The sequence below is a fragment of the Capricornis sumatraensis genome, chromosome 3 (assembly GCF_032405125.1).
Source record: "Capricornis sumatraensis isolate serow.1 chromosome 3, serow.2, whole genome shotgun sequence".
In the NCBI taxonomy this organism is placed as follows: domain Eukaryota; kingdom Metazoa; phylum Chordata; class Mammalia; order Artiodactyla; family Bovidae; genus Capricornis; species Capricornis sumatraensis.
The window spans coordinates 132,978,845-132,997,085 of record NC_091071.1 but is presented as its reverse complement, the minus strand read 5'-3'; the positions used below and the strand labels follow the sequence as shown (position 1 = coordinate 132,997,085).

General features: G+C 39.4%; 1 protein-coding gene across 1 annotated transcript; it reads right to left on the bottom strand.

The window, feature by feature from the left end:
• Positions 1 to 478: 478 nt before the first annotated feature.
• On the bottom strand, positions 479 to 15,321 carry C3H2orf69 (chromosome 3 C2orf69 homolog). Its single transcript, XM_068968282.1, has 2 exons — positions 14,977 to 15,321; positions 479 to 3,445 (listed from the first exon to the last, which is right to left on the bottom strand). Exons 1-2 carry the CDS (start codon positions 15,319 to 15,321, stop codon positions 2,621 to 2,623), a joined length of 1,170 nt encoding a protein of 389 aa, XP_068824383.1. The 3' UTR covers positions 479 to 2,620.
• Between the last annotated feature and the right edge of the window lie 2,920 nt (positions 15,322 to 18,241).

Below are 18,241 nucleotides of genomic sequence, written 5' to 3'. Positions count from 1 at the left end.
TGTTTGTATAATAATCTTAATATGTATTTCCATACTCACATGCTGGGACTGTTTTGTCTACACTGTATCCTGTGCCTAAACCTTCTTTACCCTTGATGGGGCTTAGATATTGCAAAAATGAAATGAAAAACAGATCACACCATATTTTAACCAGGTCCTTCAATGACAGCTAAAGAAATACAGATACCTGGGGTGATTAGCTCAGGAAAGGAAGTGCTTATTTTTGAGAGCTTTTGTTCTCTGGGAAATCCAACAGAAGGAAATAATGCTAATTTTTGAAGAGTAATTGAAAGATATATAGGAAAGGTTTCAAAGTTGCTTGTATGAAAAATTAGGGACATTAATGAAAACATTAACAAATCCAAACTGGCAAAGTGGAGAGAAATAGCTTCTTTCTAAATAACAATCTAAAGTTTTAAACAAATCTAGTTAACATACAGCACACATCCAAACAGACTTCTGTGGATTAAATTTAATACAATTGTACATTCATGCTGTGGCGGTAACAACTTTAACATTTGACTACTTTTCTCAATTGACTCATGACACAAAACACAAAAGCACAATCCAAAAGGAAACACTAACATTTGTAACAGTTTTAAACAAATGTGGAAAAAGAACAAATTTTTAAGTATTAAAATATTTGAGTATGGATCAACTTAAATATATTTTCATTCAAGAAAATAATTTTACTTTTCAACACTGTCTCATTTTGATGCAATGGCAATTCCAGGTGTCCCAGAGAATAATTCTTAATATCCATTCAACATATAACAATTATAGTTAAGATGGGATAGCTACAAGGACCAGATCTTTAAATACCTCAGATTTTTAAATGAATCCTGCTAAAAGTCATACTTTTCCATTTTAGTTATGTCTGTAAAAAGACATGCCTTTCCTTCCTCCTGCATTAAAATACTTAGTAACTTAGCTATTTACATTAGATACACATAAATTTAACCAAGGATTATTAAAACATATTGAAAGGAGCTATCCAATCAATAATGGTGTTTGAAGGTAATAAATAAAATGCTAGAATCAGACTGACTTGTTTCCTTGCTGGGAATTTTTGGTCTCAAACAGCAGGTATTTAAAAGAAACCAAAGCAACATAAAACTATTGTACTTTATCTGTTTAGAAAACCATTGAAAGATACTATTCTGCAATTCATAGAATTAGGAGATACTACTTTTAAGTATCTGTTAAGTAAGTAAAAATCCTTTCTTATAAGTCTCTAAATATTTGGAATGTACTTACAAAAGTCATTAAAATATAACTCTGGGAAGAAACCAAGAAATTAACATTTTAATTACTGTTTTATACATTGAGACCCTCTGGGTTATTAAGATATTAAGCTTCAGTCTGTTTTTTAAATCTGAAAGCAGCATGTTACTTCCCTGCTTAATTATTTCACGACCCATAAAGGTAATTATTAACAATTTTTAAAAGACCATTAACCTTTTATTGTAATCACACAGCTGTGTTTCAGTGTTGGTTGACATTTATTAATCTTGGTTTCTCAAAATGTATTTATCTAGGTCAAGAAAAATGGGCAGAAGGAAACCTCACCCAATTTATGTAGCAGTGTTAAGCAAATTCAGTTTTTGAGCCAAAACAAAATCATTTGTATCTTCAAACTTTCCCTTTTAACTTTTCTTATAGCAATATAATTTTGCATTTTGGCCAAGGAGAACTGCTTTCTTTTGGCAGACAAAATCATGCTGCAGGAGAAACAGTGACTTCAATCTATAGAATATGTCTCCTTTTTAATAGAGCTGTACCAAGTAGAGGATTATATTTCACCTAAGTTGATCTCTTTCAAAAGACTGATAGGATGAAATGATTTAAAATCTGTACTGTATTTTTACCCAATATACACAATTATGTTCAATCTGAAACAGTTTTCTAAAAGAACTGTTTTCTTGCCAAAATTTAAGAAACTCCAAAATGTCTTATCCAAAAGTTGTCAATTAAAAATTAAGCCACAGTGCTTAAGTGTAATATTTTTAAAACCAACTCTGTACTATTGCACATTCTTGGATATGCAGAAACAAATACATTTTGACTCTTAAGAAAAAAAACACTTGATGGCACACTGAAGAAAAACTTCTTGAGATTATAAACATAGGAGGCAGGGTATAGTTATTGCAAAATGATGGAAAACATCAGTGTGCCTTCACTTTGTTTGAAGAGATAGTATTTCCACTCAAAAGTTTTGAGTCCAAAATAGCTATTTACTGTTAAAGTATCACCAAAATTAGTTTCAAACATTACTCAGAAAATAGAACTACTTCCAACAATAACAATCTTAACTGCCTTTTATAAGTACTGTATTGAAACTTTTCATTTTTAAGGGTCTTAATATCTCCTTGTAGGATTCTCACAAACCACCGTTTAAATTTCAAATGAAATAATTCCAACCCAGTCCCAATTAAAAACTATTCACATTCACAAACAAGGAACATTATTGCACATTACACCCATATTTTAGGAATGTGTGCTTCCTTCCCCCATGCCCAGGAAAAAAAACTGACACTGCCTCTATGAATTTATATCCTCATTATCTGAATTCATAACACTTTCTGAAAGTGCTTCTGCTCTTCTACATTAATGTTATAGTCTAAAATACTTCATGAACCCTGAAGTGATTCTCTATGGAAGGAGCATCGTTTGCAAAATGAATTTGGCTAGTCACCTGCATGCCAAAATCTCCAAGTATCTGAACAAATTTCTTGTGCTCCTTTCCAATCCAAGATCTCATTGGATCATGTACTTGGTAAGGTGTAACATGGGTGTGAACAATTATCCCTGTTTGTGCGAATTCTTTCAAGACTTCTGGATAAGTAATCCAAGTGTTGCTTCCTCCAGAATGACCACCATCCAACCAGTACATTGTTTTTATGTTTTTGATAAAAGCATCGATGTTCTTGTCTTTCTTGGCTTCTTTCAACTCAAAAAGCAACTGATTCAAAACAACACAACCTTTACTGAATCCAATCAAAGTAAAAGAAGCACCATTTAATGATGGTGGATAAAAACTCATAGCAGACTCATCAAAATTTTCACAGGTCCTCTCTTTTTCTCCCTGGCAACCATTGGTAGTATGAGAAGAAGTGGATCGACAGTTAGATGCTTTGGAGTCCTTATTCAAATCTTTCACATTCTTCGATAGCAAACTCTTCTGACTTAAGTTAAAAGCATTAACTAATAACGTGTAAAGGTGCTTAAAAGCTCCAAAGTCAGTACTGTGTTCTGGAGCACCAAACATATTGCTTTTCACAAAATTGTCATAGCAGCTGAATTTGTGCAAATGCATTCGGGAACACTTTATCACCCAAATATAACTACTGGGAAACCGGCGGGCTAATATGGTGGCAACATTTTCTAGACTCCAGTTTTCCCACTGATAATTCTCAGGATGACGAGTCATAATTTCATGGTAATTCTGAAAGGTAAAAAAGATAAAACAAGCATTAAACACACATTTATATAAAATTATTTCCACAAAATTAGTTTCCCATTTTTATTGTGGAGGAAGTTGGTACGTTATAATGACCTATGGTTAATGTACTTGAAATGAAAACTATAAATCTATTACTTTCTGGTTGTAAGATTTTAGTATTACAGAGCTACAGTGAACATTACTGTGATTACATCCTTAAAAATAAATTCCTAGATGTGGAAAAACTAGGTTCAAGAATATTCATAGCTTAAGACTGATTATATAGACTACAATACTGTCTTCCAGAGAAATATGTATAGTTTTTCTTTCATATTTGTTAAATTTCATTGGCACAGGATAACTTATTCTAATTTGAATTTATTAAAAATTTAAATAAAGTTGAAATTTTGTTCATATATTTATTAGTTATCTGGATTTCTACTGTGCCTGTTCATATCTTTTGCCTTTTTAAATTTGCATCCTATTTACGGAAACCGTGAACTTCCAGATGTTCAAGGTGGTTTTAGAAAAGGCAGAGGAACCAGAGATCAAATTGCCAACATCCGCTGGATCATGGAAAAAGCAAGAGAGTTCCAGAGAAACATCTATTTCTGCTTTGCTGACTATGCCAAAGCCTTTGACTGTGTGGATCACAAGAAACTGGAAAATTCTGAAAGAGATGGGAATACCAGACCACCTCACCTGCCTCTTGAGAAACCCGTATGCAGGTCAGGAAGCAACAGTTAGAACTGGACATGGAACAACAGACTGGTTCCAAATAGGAAAAGGAGTACGTCAAGGCTGTATACCGTCTCCCTGCTTATTTAATTTCTATGCAGAGTACATCATGAGAAACGCTGGACTGGAAGAAACACAAGCTGGAATCAAGATTGCCGGGAGAAATATCAATAACCTCAGATATGCAGATGACACCACCCTTATGGCAGAAAAGTGAAGAGGAGCTAAAAAGCCTCTTGATGAAAGTGAAAGAGGAGAGTGAAAAGGTTAGCTTAAAGCTCAACATTCAGAAAACGAACATCATGGCATCTGGTTCCATCACTTCATGGAAAATAAATGTGGAACAGTGGAAACAGTGTCAGACTTTATTTTGGGGGGCTCCAAAATCACTGCAGATGGTGACTGCAGCCATGAAATTAAAAGACACTTACTCCTTGGAAGAAAAGTTATGACCAACCTAGATAGCATATTCAAAAGCAGAGACGTTACTTTGCCAACAAATGTCCATCTAGTCAAGATGATGGTTTTCCAGTGGTCATGTATGGATGTGAGAGTTGGACTGTGAAGAAAGCTGAGCACTGAAGAATTGATGCTTTTGCACTGTGGTGTTGGAGAAGACTCTTGAGAGTCCCTTGGACTGTAAGAAGATCCAACCAGTCCATCCTAAAGGAGATCAGTCCTGGGTGTTCTTTGGAAGGAATGATGCTAAAGCTGAAACTCCAGTACTTTGGCCACCTCATGCGAAGAGTTGACTCACTGGAAAAGACTCTGATGCCGGGAAGGATTGGGGGCAAGAGGAGAAGGGGACGGCAGACAATGAGATGGCTAGATAGCGTCACCGACTTGGACGTGAGTTTGAACTCCGGGAGTTGCTGATAGACAGGGAGGCCTGGCGTGCTGCAATTCATGGGGTCGCAGAGAGTCGGACACGACTGAGCGACTGAACTAAACTGAACTCTTGATATATTAATAACTTTTTGTTTACATTCTAGGACATGCATGTAAATTTGGTTTTCCTTTTTATTCATAATATCCTTAAAAACAGGGAAATTCATTCAAATTCATTTATTCTATAAAATGTACTGGAAATCTCCTGGACAGTCATGGGTCAGAACAGATAAAACCCTGCCCACAGACAGTACACATTCTAATACAGAGATACTTAATAAACAACTCTGTAAATCAGCAGAGCAGCACCCTCCAACGAAAATACAGTGAGCCACACGTAAAATTTTCTAGTAGCTACATTAAAAAGTAAAAAGTTAACAGATGAATATTTTTCTTTTTGGGGGGCGCTGTGCCCTCCGGCACGCAGGATCTTAGTTTCCAGCCAGGGATTAAATCCATACTCCCTCCAGTGGAAGTGTGCAGTCTTAACCTCTGGACCACTAGGAAAATCCCAAATTATTTTTAAATAATATATTTTATCGAGCCCCATACATCCACATGTAACATATTATTTCCACATGTAAGCAACATAAAAAATACTGAAATTATTACATTTCTTTTTCTAAGTTTCTGAAATCTAGTGTATATTTTACACTTATAACACATCTCAATTTGGGTGCTAAATTTTCATCAGAAATACTTGATCTGAATTTAGATTTCATAAGATTTACAGCTGCAAATGTAGATTCACATACCCAAGTTGCTCAAATACACTTAAAAAAGTTTTCTAGGAACTGAACTAATAGTTTTTAGATTTAAATTTAAAGTTAAATGCAATTTAAAATATATTTCTTTGATTAGACTAAATTTTAAATGGACAACAGCTACAAGCAGCTACTAGCTAGACAGCACAAGGTATTTTACAGAGGTAAGTGCAATGGAATGTAACGAAAGTACAGGAAAAGGACTGCATAGTTGGAGAGGGTAAAAGATTATTATTTAAAATACAGGGTAGTCTCCACTAAGGCCAACAGTTGAGAAGGACCTGTAGGAGCTGAGGGAGTCATGATTATTTCAGGCAAAAGGAACTGCAAAAGGACCTAATGACCTGAAGTGGAACCATGGTTGACATACCCAAGATACAGCAGTGAAACCAGTGTTCCGCCAGTGAAGTGAAGGCGCAAAAGTGATCACGAGGGTCACAGAGATTGCTGGGGAAGAAGAGAAAGTCGCTCAGTCGTGTCTGACTCTTTGTGACCCAATGGACTATATGGACCATGGGATTCTCCAGGCCAGAATACTGGAGTGGGTAGCCTTGCCCTTCTCCAGGGGATCTTCCCAACCCAGGGATTGAACCCAGGTCTCCTGCGTTGCAGGCAGATTCTTTACCAGGTGAGCCACAAGGGAAGCCCCAGAATACAGGGGGTGGGTAGCCTATCCCTTCTCCAGCAGATCTTCCCAACCCAGGAATCGAACTGTAGTCTCCTGCATTGCAGGTGGATTCTTTACCAACTAAGCTATCAGGAAAGCCCCTGTTGGGGAAGAGGGGAGATGCTAATCATGCCTTGTAAGATACCCTGAGGTCTTTGGTCTGAGAGGGTGTGAGGTAAATGGCTGATATAATCTGCCTTGCAAGGAATACTCTGACTCCTATGTGCGAAGGGGCAACAGTTTGAGGCAGGGAGAGCAGTGGGTGGCTACTGAAGTATAACCCCAATCAGAGAATGTGGCTTGAACCAGAGTGTTAGTAGAAGTAAAAGGTGGCAAGAACCAGTCCGATTCTGAATATATATCAAAGGCAGAATCAACAGTGTCAACTACAAATTGGCACTTGCCATCTACCTCTATAAGGACTGACTCAGGTGCCACTGCAGCTGCTGACTTTAACACTCCCTGGAAAGAGTTCAGGGTGGAAAGCAGAAATGAGACACTCTGTGCTTTGGGAAAACCTGGCAGAATGGGTCTTCAGATAGGTATTTTTAGGAGCTGATTTTATGAGCCTAATTCTTGGATCTCCCCATATCTACAAAAGCACTAAAATCCTTCATGGTGATGACTGATCCTAGTGACTAGCAGAAACCTGCAGAAAATATGTGATTGATTGCATGTACTTCCCTTTCACCAAAACCACATATATACTGACCTTCCCTCTACCTCTTGGGAGCTATCTGAGATGCTGTTTCCTGGGCTGTAGTCCTCATTTTGGCCCTAATAAAACTTAACTCACAACTCATATTGTACATTTTTTTAAGTCAGCAACAGCATTAGCTAATGGACTGGATATGGGGTGTAAGAAAGAGAAAGAGAACTCTAACTTTTCCTTATTTATAACAATCAATCATACACCAAACATTTTTAATTGCACTTTTCTTTTGACCTAGTTATTCTACGTCTAGATATTTATCTCAGGGCTATACTTGCATATATGCATAAATAAATCTGTATAAGGACATTTATTCCTGCTCCAGAAGAATGAGGCAGCTCTATGAGTACTCATATGTGTTGTAACATAAAGGCTAAAAACCCCCTGTATTGATAAGCTATCATTTGAGTTTAAAGAAAAAAAGTTTGCATCAGCACAGACATTTATATGTCTCTGGAAGGACATATAAATCAGTAACAACGGTCAGCCCTCCACTTCAGTCACGTACGGCTCTTTGTGACCCCATGGATCGTAGTCTGCAAGGCTCCTCTGTCCATGGGATTCTCCAGCCAAGAATTACTGCAGTAGACTGCCATTTCCTTCTCCAGGGGATCTTTCCAACCAAGGGATCAAATCCATGTCTCTTATATCTCCTGCATTGGCAGGCAGGTTCTTTACCACTAGCGCCACCTGGGAAGTCTTGTGGGATCTTAGTTCCATGACCAGATATAGAACAAAGGCCCCTGGCTGTGAAAGCATACAGTCCTAACCACTGGACCACCAGGGAATTCCCCAACAATGGTTAGCCATAGGAATGGAAAATCAGAAACTGCCTTCAGTCATTCAAAGGGATGAAAAGGAGACTTACTTTTCAATGTATAATCTTGAATAAACTGAATTTTTAGCAATATGCACATTTTTCCGTTAAAAAGTTAAAACTAATAAAAGTAATACTACAAAAATTTAGTCTATATATATAAGTATAAGGAAGATAGAAAAACCACTGATCCATAAAACCATCATTAGAACAATCACTATTACAATTTTGGTGTCTAGAATTCCAGTGTTCTTTAGTATACATATACATATACAAGAATGTATATGAGTCTATTTCTTCCCTCAACAAGATTATACATATAGTTTTCACTTTAAAATGTTATAGGGACAATTCCTCATCAATAAGTATAGATTTGTATAATTTTTAGACTTCCTGTCAAGAAGATTAATACCAATTTCTACTCCCCTAGAAGTATACAAGAGCTTATTTTCTCATAGCCTTACCTACGCTGGCTATTAGCATTAATTAAAAAAAAAAATCTCTGCTACTAAGATAAAATGGTGTCTTACTTTTGATTTAATTTGCATATTTTCATTCCTAATTAGGTTGAATATTTTTCTATACTTGCTGGCAATTTTCATTTTTTGTTAATTCTCTGTTCATATTCTTTAATAACTTTCCCAACAGGATGCTCAAATTCTTCTTAACAGTTTGTATCTCATTAATATTAAGCTTGTTATATATGTTAAAAAAATATCTATTCCCAGAAGGCTATCATTTTTTGTGGATTCTGCTACTGCCTTCTGCACATCCAGATTTGTGAGATATAAAATTATCATAGGAACTTAGATCTGAAAGGGCTCATCTAAATCCTGATTTTTGGATAAATACTTCTTATTTTATTTCAGTGAGAAAGCAAGTTTGGGCCCTTTCCCTTGTCCCTACCTATAAGAAATCTACACTCTTTTTCTATACAGAACCCTATCTTCCGAAGAATTAAACAATTTGCAATTAAGGCACCAATGTAAAGAAAAGAGGGATGGACATGAAATATCCCTAGGGGAGGAGCGTAGGTGGGCATGCATGCACACACATGGGTATCATCAGAAAGGGAAGCAACATGTTTCCAACACAAACTAAAAACTTTGCCTATTAAACTTTGATCTCCATTTCTTCATATATTCATTAACAGACATTTGGGGGGCACTAAGCACAGTTCTGGGAATGCAAAGATGAGTAAGGCATAGTCCCTCAAGAACAAAATCCAGTGGGAAAGACACATAGACAATTACAAGGTAATATAGTTATTGCTGTAAAACAGGGATATCTGTGAGAGGACATAGAGGAAGGGAGATTAACCATGCTCTGGGAAATTAGGGAAAGCTCCATAAATATCTGAGTTCAGTTTTGCAGCATTAGTTAGAAATTCCAGAATTATGAAGTGGAATTCCTATTATGTCTGAAGTAGGAGGAATATTAGTTGTTAGTCAAGTCTTCATAAAGATACCCAAATATTAGTTGGGAAGAACAGAGCCAAAACTGGATTCTGTGGATTCCTAATTAGATATAAATGTCAAATACAAAAGAAAGCACAAATACCTAAATTCTTTTAAGGAAAATGAGGCCCTACCAACCACACAGCTGTTTTGATTACATATATTTAGTAAATGAGCTAAAATGAACAAGATTCTATGACTTTGTTTAGTCTCTACCACATAGGAGATGGTAAACCTAAAACTCCGTTCTTTGATTAGCCCCACATTACATGATCAAGAGGAGGAAAATGCTCATACTTAGTAACTCTGTGTACTAAAATGTAAAAATAAAATTGTTACTCTTGTATCTAAGAAGCCCAGAAGAACAATGGATAAGCATCTCTAAAAAGACAGACCAGACAGCCCCTCAGGACTTGCTAACAGGTTGTCAAAACCAGTTCTGCAACCCAGGCTACTACCCAAGGCCAATCTACAGAAGAGGTGGAAGAATGTAGGAAGAATCTTCTGAGAGAGCTTTCATCCCAGTTGGGAATAGAATGCACTTACTCTCCTTGTAGGGGTTAAAGGTTAGGCAGCTTGATTCTCTTCATCCCCAGTGAGGCAGGTGGCCAGAGAATCTCCTGGAGAGACTACCGGGTGCTTACTCCAAAGAATGATGCTGGCTGACCTGCAAAAATGTAAAGGCCCACCCCATACTGCTACTGAAGTACTGGTACCAAGCATTTTCAGGAAAACTTGACATGTATCGCCATGATAAAGACTTAATCTAGGTGGACTACTCTTATACCAGGGTGAGGAAAGCTATATAAGCTACAAGCTGTATTTGCATAAAATAATGGGTCAAGGGGTAATCTTCGCTGAGCGTGAAGTGGACATCCCGTGTTCAAGCAAGCTAAAAGGACCACTAACAGGAACCAGCCTGAGAAGGCTGCTTGATAAGCACATGAAACCCCAGGGTTTCTCATCAATCACATGAGAAATAGCAGAATGCATGTGTATGTGTGTCTGCCCATGGTTCCTGGCACAGAGCTCCTAAAACCCTTGAAACTTCATGGGTGACAGAAGATGGTCACCAGAAAGACCAAGACATGATTAGAAGTTTGAAACTTTCAACTCCACTTCCCATTCTCCCAAGAGGGGCTGGAAATAAAGTTAATGACTGGTCATACATATGCAGTGAAGCCTCCATAAAAATCTCCAAAGTACAGGTTCGGGAAGCTTCCAGGCTGGTGACACATGAAGGTGGTAGGAGAGCGGTGCACTCAGAGACAGCATGGAAGCTCTGCACCTCTTCTCACATACCTTTCCCTATGCATCTCTTCCACCTGAATGTTCACCTGTATCCTTTATCATATCCTTCCAGAAAACAGTGTGTAAACTGTTTTCCAAAGTTCTGTGAGCCATTCTAGCAACTAACTGAACCCAAGGAGGGGATTGTTTAAACCCCAATCTGTAGCTGGTCAGTCATGAGTTCAGGTGACAACCTGGGACTTGTGACTGGCATATGAAGTGGGGAGGGGAACAGACCTGTGGGACTGAGGCCTTAAGATGTGGAATCTGACATTAATTGCAGGTAGATAGTGGAGACTGGATAACTCCAGAATTGAACTGAATTCTAGGATACCTAACCGGTGTTGTAGAGAATTGTTTGGCGTTGGGGGGTCTGTTGTTAGAAATGTTCTGAGTGTGGTAACACTGTAAGCAGTAAACGAGAGGGAAGTGAGTCTTTTCCTACCCACCAGGACACACACTTAGGACATGCTCATCCATATATCCTACTGTTTAGGAAAGCAAAAGTTTTGAAAAGCTAAAATTGGAAATGACCCAAATGTTTATGAACTACTGAATGGGTAGCTATATCATATGCCCATACACAGAAAACTACTTGGCATAAAAAGAAATAATCTCCTGATAGAGACAACAGAGAATGAATTTCAGAAGCATTAGACTAAGTGAAAGAAGCCAGCAAGACAAGACTACATACTACATGATTCCTAATAATGAAAATCTAGAAAGGCAAAACTATAGTGAAAGAAACCAGATCAGTGATTGCCTGTGGCTGAGAAAACTGATTGAAATAGGGCACAGGGGTCTCTTCAGGAGTAATGGAGATGTTGGGTTACGTGTTTGTTTTGATGGTTACATAATTGTACTTCTCAAAATTCATCAAATTGTAAACTTAAAAAAAGAGGTAAGTACAATTCTATACCCTGAGGATTCAAAAAGCAAGAAACCCAAGAAAATTGGAAAATAGCTACTTAGAAAAATTCTGATCCCCCTCCAAAATCATTACTGATAAGAAACACATCAAGAGGTACCTTGATTAATTACTATGGCCTCAACTTTCCTGTAATTCAAATGATAAAAGGACAAGTATGGCATAAAAAAGGATATACAATAAAAGATGACTGCAAGAAGAACATCAAAAAGGTAATAGTAATTAGGATTTAAAATTACACTGTCAACCAGATCCAATTAACACCCAATTATTAATCTTGTGTTAAGATAAGGCAAACCTTCTAAAGGTATCCTACAAAGTTCTATCTGGCTCTCTTCTGTTCAATATTTATCCAAATTAAAAATAAAGACATAGAAAGGATGCTTACTTAATCTATATATGATATAAATGGAAATAAGAGTCCTGAAAGGATCCATACACTAAAAAGATGAGCTGTATGAACAGGGTAAATTTTGTAAGGATAAACATTAGACTTAAAAGAATCAAGTGCACAGATAAGGAAATCTGAGACTACTTGGTTGTAGCACTTAAGGCATTGCTCAAAGGAACTTATATACATTTATTCATTCAGGAAGCTATCTACTGAACACCTACTTCATGACACTCTCTAAGCATCACAGATATAACAGTGAAGAAAACATACATGAAGCTTTCATCATACTAGAGCAAGACAGACGAAAAACAAGATGAATAACTAATATAGTAAATGAAATGGATAAAAACAGAAGAGAAAGTTGACAGAGATCCTGTGCACATGTATGATTATTAAATAGGATGGTCAGTAAAGGCCTCATTGGGAAGCAGCTTTTGAGCAACTGAAAGGGGAAGTAATGAATCCTTACAGACATCTGCAGAGTGTGTCAGGCAGTATGGACAAAGCATTTGGGGTCGAGTGTGCCTAACATGAGCAATAATGTCAGTGTGGCTGAGCCTTCTGGGGAGACAGTCAAAAAAGCAACGGGATGGGAATCCCCTGGCAGTTCAGTGGTTAGGACTTAGCGTTTCCACTGCAGGGGTCCCACAGGTTGGAGCTCTGGTCAAGGAACTTAGATCTAAGTGAGGCACCTAGAAAAATAGAAGCTACAGGGTGGGAAAGGTAAATATAGTGAAGTACCTTGCAGGCCATTAAGAGGACTCTGGCTTTTACTCTAAGTGCCATGGGAAGCTGTGGAGAGTTTTCAGCAGAGGTGTGGTATGATTTGACTTAAGATATACATTTAGAAGGTAAAGACACTTTATATGCTGACGTATTGAGTGGACAAAAGGATAACTATATGTGGCTATTTAATTAAAATTAGAATTAAAAAGTCCAGTTTTTGAATTGCACTAACTGCATTTCAAGTCCTCAGTCGCCCCGAAGGTTTTTGTATGCTGCCATGGTGCAAATACAGAGTATTTCCATGGAACATTCCCACCATCACAGAAAGTTCTCTTGGGTAGTGCTAGTATACACAGGTAAAGCTAAAATAAGGGTAGACGTGTTTCTTAAACTGTGAAACAATTAGTTTATTGTTTTTGAAATTAATGCTTTAAAACAATATGTTAACAAACTATTCCCGGAGTCAGATGATGATGAAGGTATATATAGTTTTTCCTCTTGCCCTCCAAATAATTGACTGGTCTAGTTGGCTGCTAATCAAAACTATGAAAAAAAAAAACCAAAAACGAGTATTTCAGTTTAAGAGAAGGAACTTAATTTACTCAGTTGATGCCCTTTTGCTCAGTTTGGGAAATCAGCATGGCATTGCTGACAGTGACTTCCAGAGTTTTGTGGGCCAGCTGCAGCGTGCATCTATAATAATGATGATGAGAACAATGGTAACTAACCTTCACTGCATGCCCACTAAATGTTTTTAAAGAGTGCCAATCAGAATACAGCACATATCTTCAGATGAAGTCTATAAAGTGCTAAATATAGTTAGACTAATACCTCCTTTCATTTTGACCTCATCCATTTCTTTACATAGCCTGAGATTCCATTAGCTTTTTGGACAGTGATATACTGTTGTTATGCAGAGTATGAAGTCCTCCAAAAACACAGCTCTCTTAGAGAAGAAATAAAGAATAATGCATCAAAAGTTCTGAGGCCAGGTCGCCTAGGTTTAATCCCCGATTCTGCACATTTTAGCTATGAAATATCTGGCCAGTTGTTAAATCTGTGTTGCAGCCAGCTCAACTACAAAATGGGAATAATGATGTATAATATCAATGAAGATTAAATATGTGAATACCCAATGAGTTACACTCCTTTCTTATCTTTCTGATAAACTTAATGACTGGGGAGTATGTAGCACTCAGTTCTTAGACTTTTCCTGACTACTTTTACTCCCTTTGTGATCTCTCTCTTGGTCTCTTGGCTTTACATACTACCGATATTCTGACAACCTTCAACACTTATTCCTGCAACTTTAGACTTGCTAGTTACACATATGCATTTCCTTTTCAACATTTAATAGATACCGCAAACCTAAAATCTCTGGATCTTTGCCATTAAACTTGCTCTTTCTGTAGTCTTCATCATCTTGTCTCTCAACTAATGGAAGCTCTTCCTACTTAGTTGTTCAAATTAGAAATCTTGAAGTGCATATAGTCAGTCACATATAATGGCTACCCACTCAAGACAAAGCAGTTCTAGATAAAGATCTAGATTCAGACACAACATATCCATGAATATTTACCTGCAGCCGCAAAATTAATAATAAAAACAGAATCACACACAAAAACAAAAGCACAGAATTTAGGTGAGCATAAAAGTATTGACATGCTTAGCAATTACTGTCCCTTTTCTGCCACCCACTCTCCCTTTGTGTTACTGAGTGTCACACCATAGTACTAGTTTTTCTGTTCGCTTTTTAATAACTGCCAGCGTTTTTTGAACACTACATACTAATTTAAAAGCCATTTCTCTGTCTCCTGCTCCCCCAACACCCTCTGAGAAACTAAGTAATAGAATAAATATACACTGTCTCATATCTATGTCTTGAATTCCACTCCCTCGAAACCTGGACTGACAGCTAGCTGCCTCTTCCGAGGTCGCGGCCCTCCAAGGACACCTACCCTCTAGGGCTCTTTGAGGAGGGAGTCGGGGCGTGGAGGAGGCGGTTTTGGATTGCGTGGAGCCAGACCGGGAAGCATATGTGTGGGTGTGTTCAGGAGAGGCAAGGAACCGGGCACCAGCTACGAGGGAAGAATCTAGAGAATTCGCATATGGACAAAAGGAAGGAACAGGTGCCCAGGCAAGCCGCGGGTTACCTGCACATCCCCGGGGAAATAGAGAACGTGATGCTGGGGCGGCGGTTGCACCTCCTCCTTCGCCGGGTCCCCAGAGAGGTCCCGCCGTCCTGGTCCCTCCCCGGCCGTCGCCGCCGCCAGCAGGAGCAACTCGTTGCAGCGCTGAGGGTCGGCTCCCGGCACCGTGGACAGCTGCACGCACTGCTGCCGGCGCCGCTCGGCCGAGGGGGAGCAGGGCGCGCCGCCGCTGCTGCTGCTGCCCAGGTTCATGGTTCCGGCGTGAGAGCTGGACGCGGCGATTCCGATTCCGAGCTGCGGCAGCAGAAGAAGCAGCGGCGGCGACCGCAGGAGCCTGAACCCCCACATGGGTCGCCGCCGCCGTAGCGGTTCGGAGGGTGGGGGGTGGGCCTGAGGGAGGAACTTCAGCCTGGCGCCAACGGTCGGCGAGCGCGGCCTGGGCGGGAGCCGGCCCAGGGGCAACGACTGCGTCAGAGGCCGACGTCCGCGCGCTGCGTGCGTAAGGGAAGGAGGGGTGTGAGCGAAATACGACTCGGGTTCCTGGAGGGGGCCGTGAGGGGGCGTGGTCCGAGGAAGAACGTTTGTGATTGGTGGTTTCTGCCTTGGCCGGGAAGTTTGAACGGAAGTCTGGGGAAAGGCCTGAGAAGAGCAAAGGAGAGGAAATGAGCCCAGAACCCCCGGCAAAAATGGTAACAGCTGTGATACCAGAGCTGCAGCAGGGGGTCGCTTCCAGTAATGGGGTAGAGAGATTGGAGTAAACCGTGTTCCCATTTCGCTAGGCTCAACTTTCAGGTGAGGTTTTTCCAGTCCTTTAAACCGTAAAAGAGACACAACCCCAAAGATATTAGAGTAATTCTATCCTGTTAGAGAAATCTGTGGGAAGTCTTGTTGTTGTTCAGTCGCTCAGTCGTGTCCACTCTTTGTGACCCCATGGACTGCAGCACTCCAGGTTTTCCCATCCTTCAACGTCGGCTGGGGTTTACTCAGACTCATGTTGATTGAGTTGATAATGCCATGCAATCAGCTCATCTTCTGTCATCCCCTTCTCCATGCCCTTTTCTCACACCCTCGAGTTTCTTTGTAGGTACACAAAGATTTCTAGGTTCTTGGGAATTTAGATATGAAGTCTAATGCATCTCTGATTGACATCAAGGAGCAGGACACAGGAAAGGCGTTAGTTGTTACATATTTCCTGTCATTGGTGTTTGCCGCCAACGAGATTTGCTATTTAGGATTTTCAAAAACTAGCTTGAACAATAGGAATGTGGTAGATGTTCAACAACAATCTGTGGCCAGTTGTGTATAAATACATTGCTATTGTTGTTTAGTCACTAAGTTGTGTCCAACTCTTTGGGACACCATGGACTGTAACCCACCAGCCTCCTCTGCTCATGGGATTTTCCAGACAAGAATCCTGGGGTGGTTTGCCATTTTCTTCTCCAGGTGATCTTCCTGACTTAGGGATCAAACCAATGTATCTTGCATTGGCAGGTGGATTCTTTACCACTGAGCCACCAGGAAAGCTCTATGTATGAATAAGATTTGGCCAAATGTATGCTAAAGACAGAGAAGAGAAGGGAGAGTCCAGTATTCTAAACTCAAGTGCTTGTGAGGCAAGGAACTCTAAAGAATCTTCTGGGAGAGAATATTAGTGAGAATTTAAAATATTATGGCAAACACTTATTGAGGCATACTATAGGCCAGGGATTGAACTAGTCACTTCATGTATTAACTGTTGTGAGTCTATATATGTGTGTGCTTCAGCACACGTACTGTTTTCTTTGCTCCATATATCAAGTATTAATAGCCTGGAAATAGCACAAATGAGCAAATGATGAAATGTAATTTCCTTATATATACTTCCATATGTAAGTGACTTCATAGCAGTGTAATATGCTAGCCTACTCTAAATTACTGAGTTCCACAAGACATCATAGTGTGACCAATCAAAATTATTTATTATTACTAAATAAATCTATCTACTGCTTGTTAAACAGAAGCAGAGGCTAATTATATAATAATGAGTATATAACCATATTTCAGGCTAGTTTTAGAAAAGGCAGAGGAACCAGAGATCAAATTGCCAACATCTGCTGGATCATGGAAAAAGCAAGAGAGTTCCAGAAAAACATCTATTTCTGCTTTATTGACTATGCCAAAGCCTTTGACTGTGTGGATCACAATAAACTGTGGAAAATTCTGAAAGAGATGGGAATACCAGACTACCTGACCTGCCTCTTGAGAAACCTATATGCAGGTCAGGAAGCAACAGTTAGAACTGGATATGTAACAACAGACTGGTTCCAAATAGGAAAAGGAGTACATCAAGGCTGTATATTGTCACCCTGCTTATTTAACTTACATGCAGAGTACATCATGCAAAATGCCAGGCTGGAAGAAGCACAAGCTAGAATCAAGATTGCCGGGAGAAATACCAATAACCTCAGATATGCAGATGACACCACCGTTATGGCAGAAAGTGAAGAGGAACTCAAAAGCCTCTGTGAAAGTGGAGAGTGAAAAAGTTGGCTTAAAGCTCAACATTCAGAAAACGAAGATCATGGCATCTGGTCCCATCACTTCATGGGAATTAGATGGGGAAACAGTGGAAACAGTGTCAGACTCTATTTTTGGGGGCTCCAAAATCACTGCAGATGGTGATTGCAGCCATGAAATTAAAAGACACTTACTCCTTGGAAAGAAAGTTATGACCAACCTAGACAGCATATTCAAAAGCAGAGATATTACTTTTCCAACAAAGGTCCGTCTAGTCCAGGCTATGGTTTTCCCAGTAGTCATGTATGGATGTGAGAGTTGGACTGTGAAGAAAGCTGAGCACCGAAGAATTGATGCTTTTGAACTGTGGTGTTGGAGAAGACTCTTGAGAGTCCCTTGGACTGCAAGGAGATCCAACCAGTCCATCCTAAAGGAATTCAGCCCTGGGATTTCTTTGGAAGGACTGATGCTGAAGCTGGAACTCCAATACTTTGGCCACCTCATGTGAAGAGTTGACTCATTGGAAAAGACTCTGATGCTGGGAGGGATTGGGGGCAGGAGGAGAAGGGGACGACTGAGGATGAGATGGCTGGATGGCATCACCGACTTGTTAGACATGAGTTTGGGTGAACTCCGGGAGTTGGTGATGGACAGGGAGGCCTGGCATGCTGCAATTCATGGCGTCACAAAGAGTCAGACAGGACTGAGCAACTGAAATGAACCATCAGCATCCATCTTATTCTGTGAATCACATTACTGTCTCTTGTTGGGT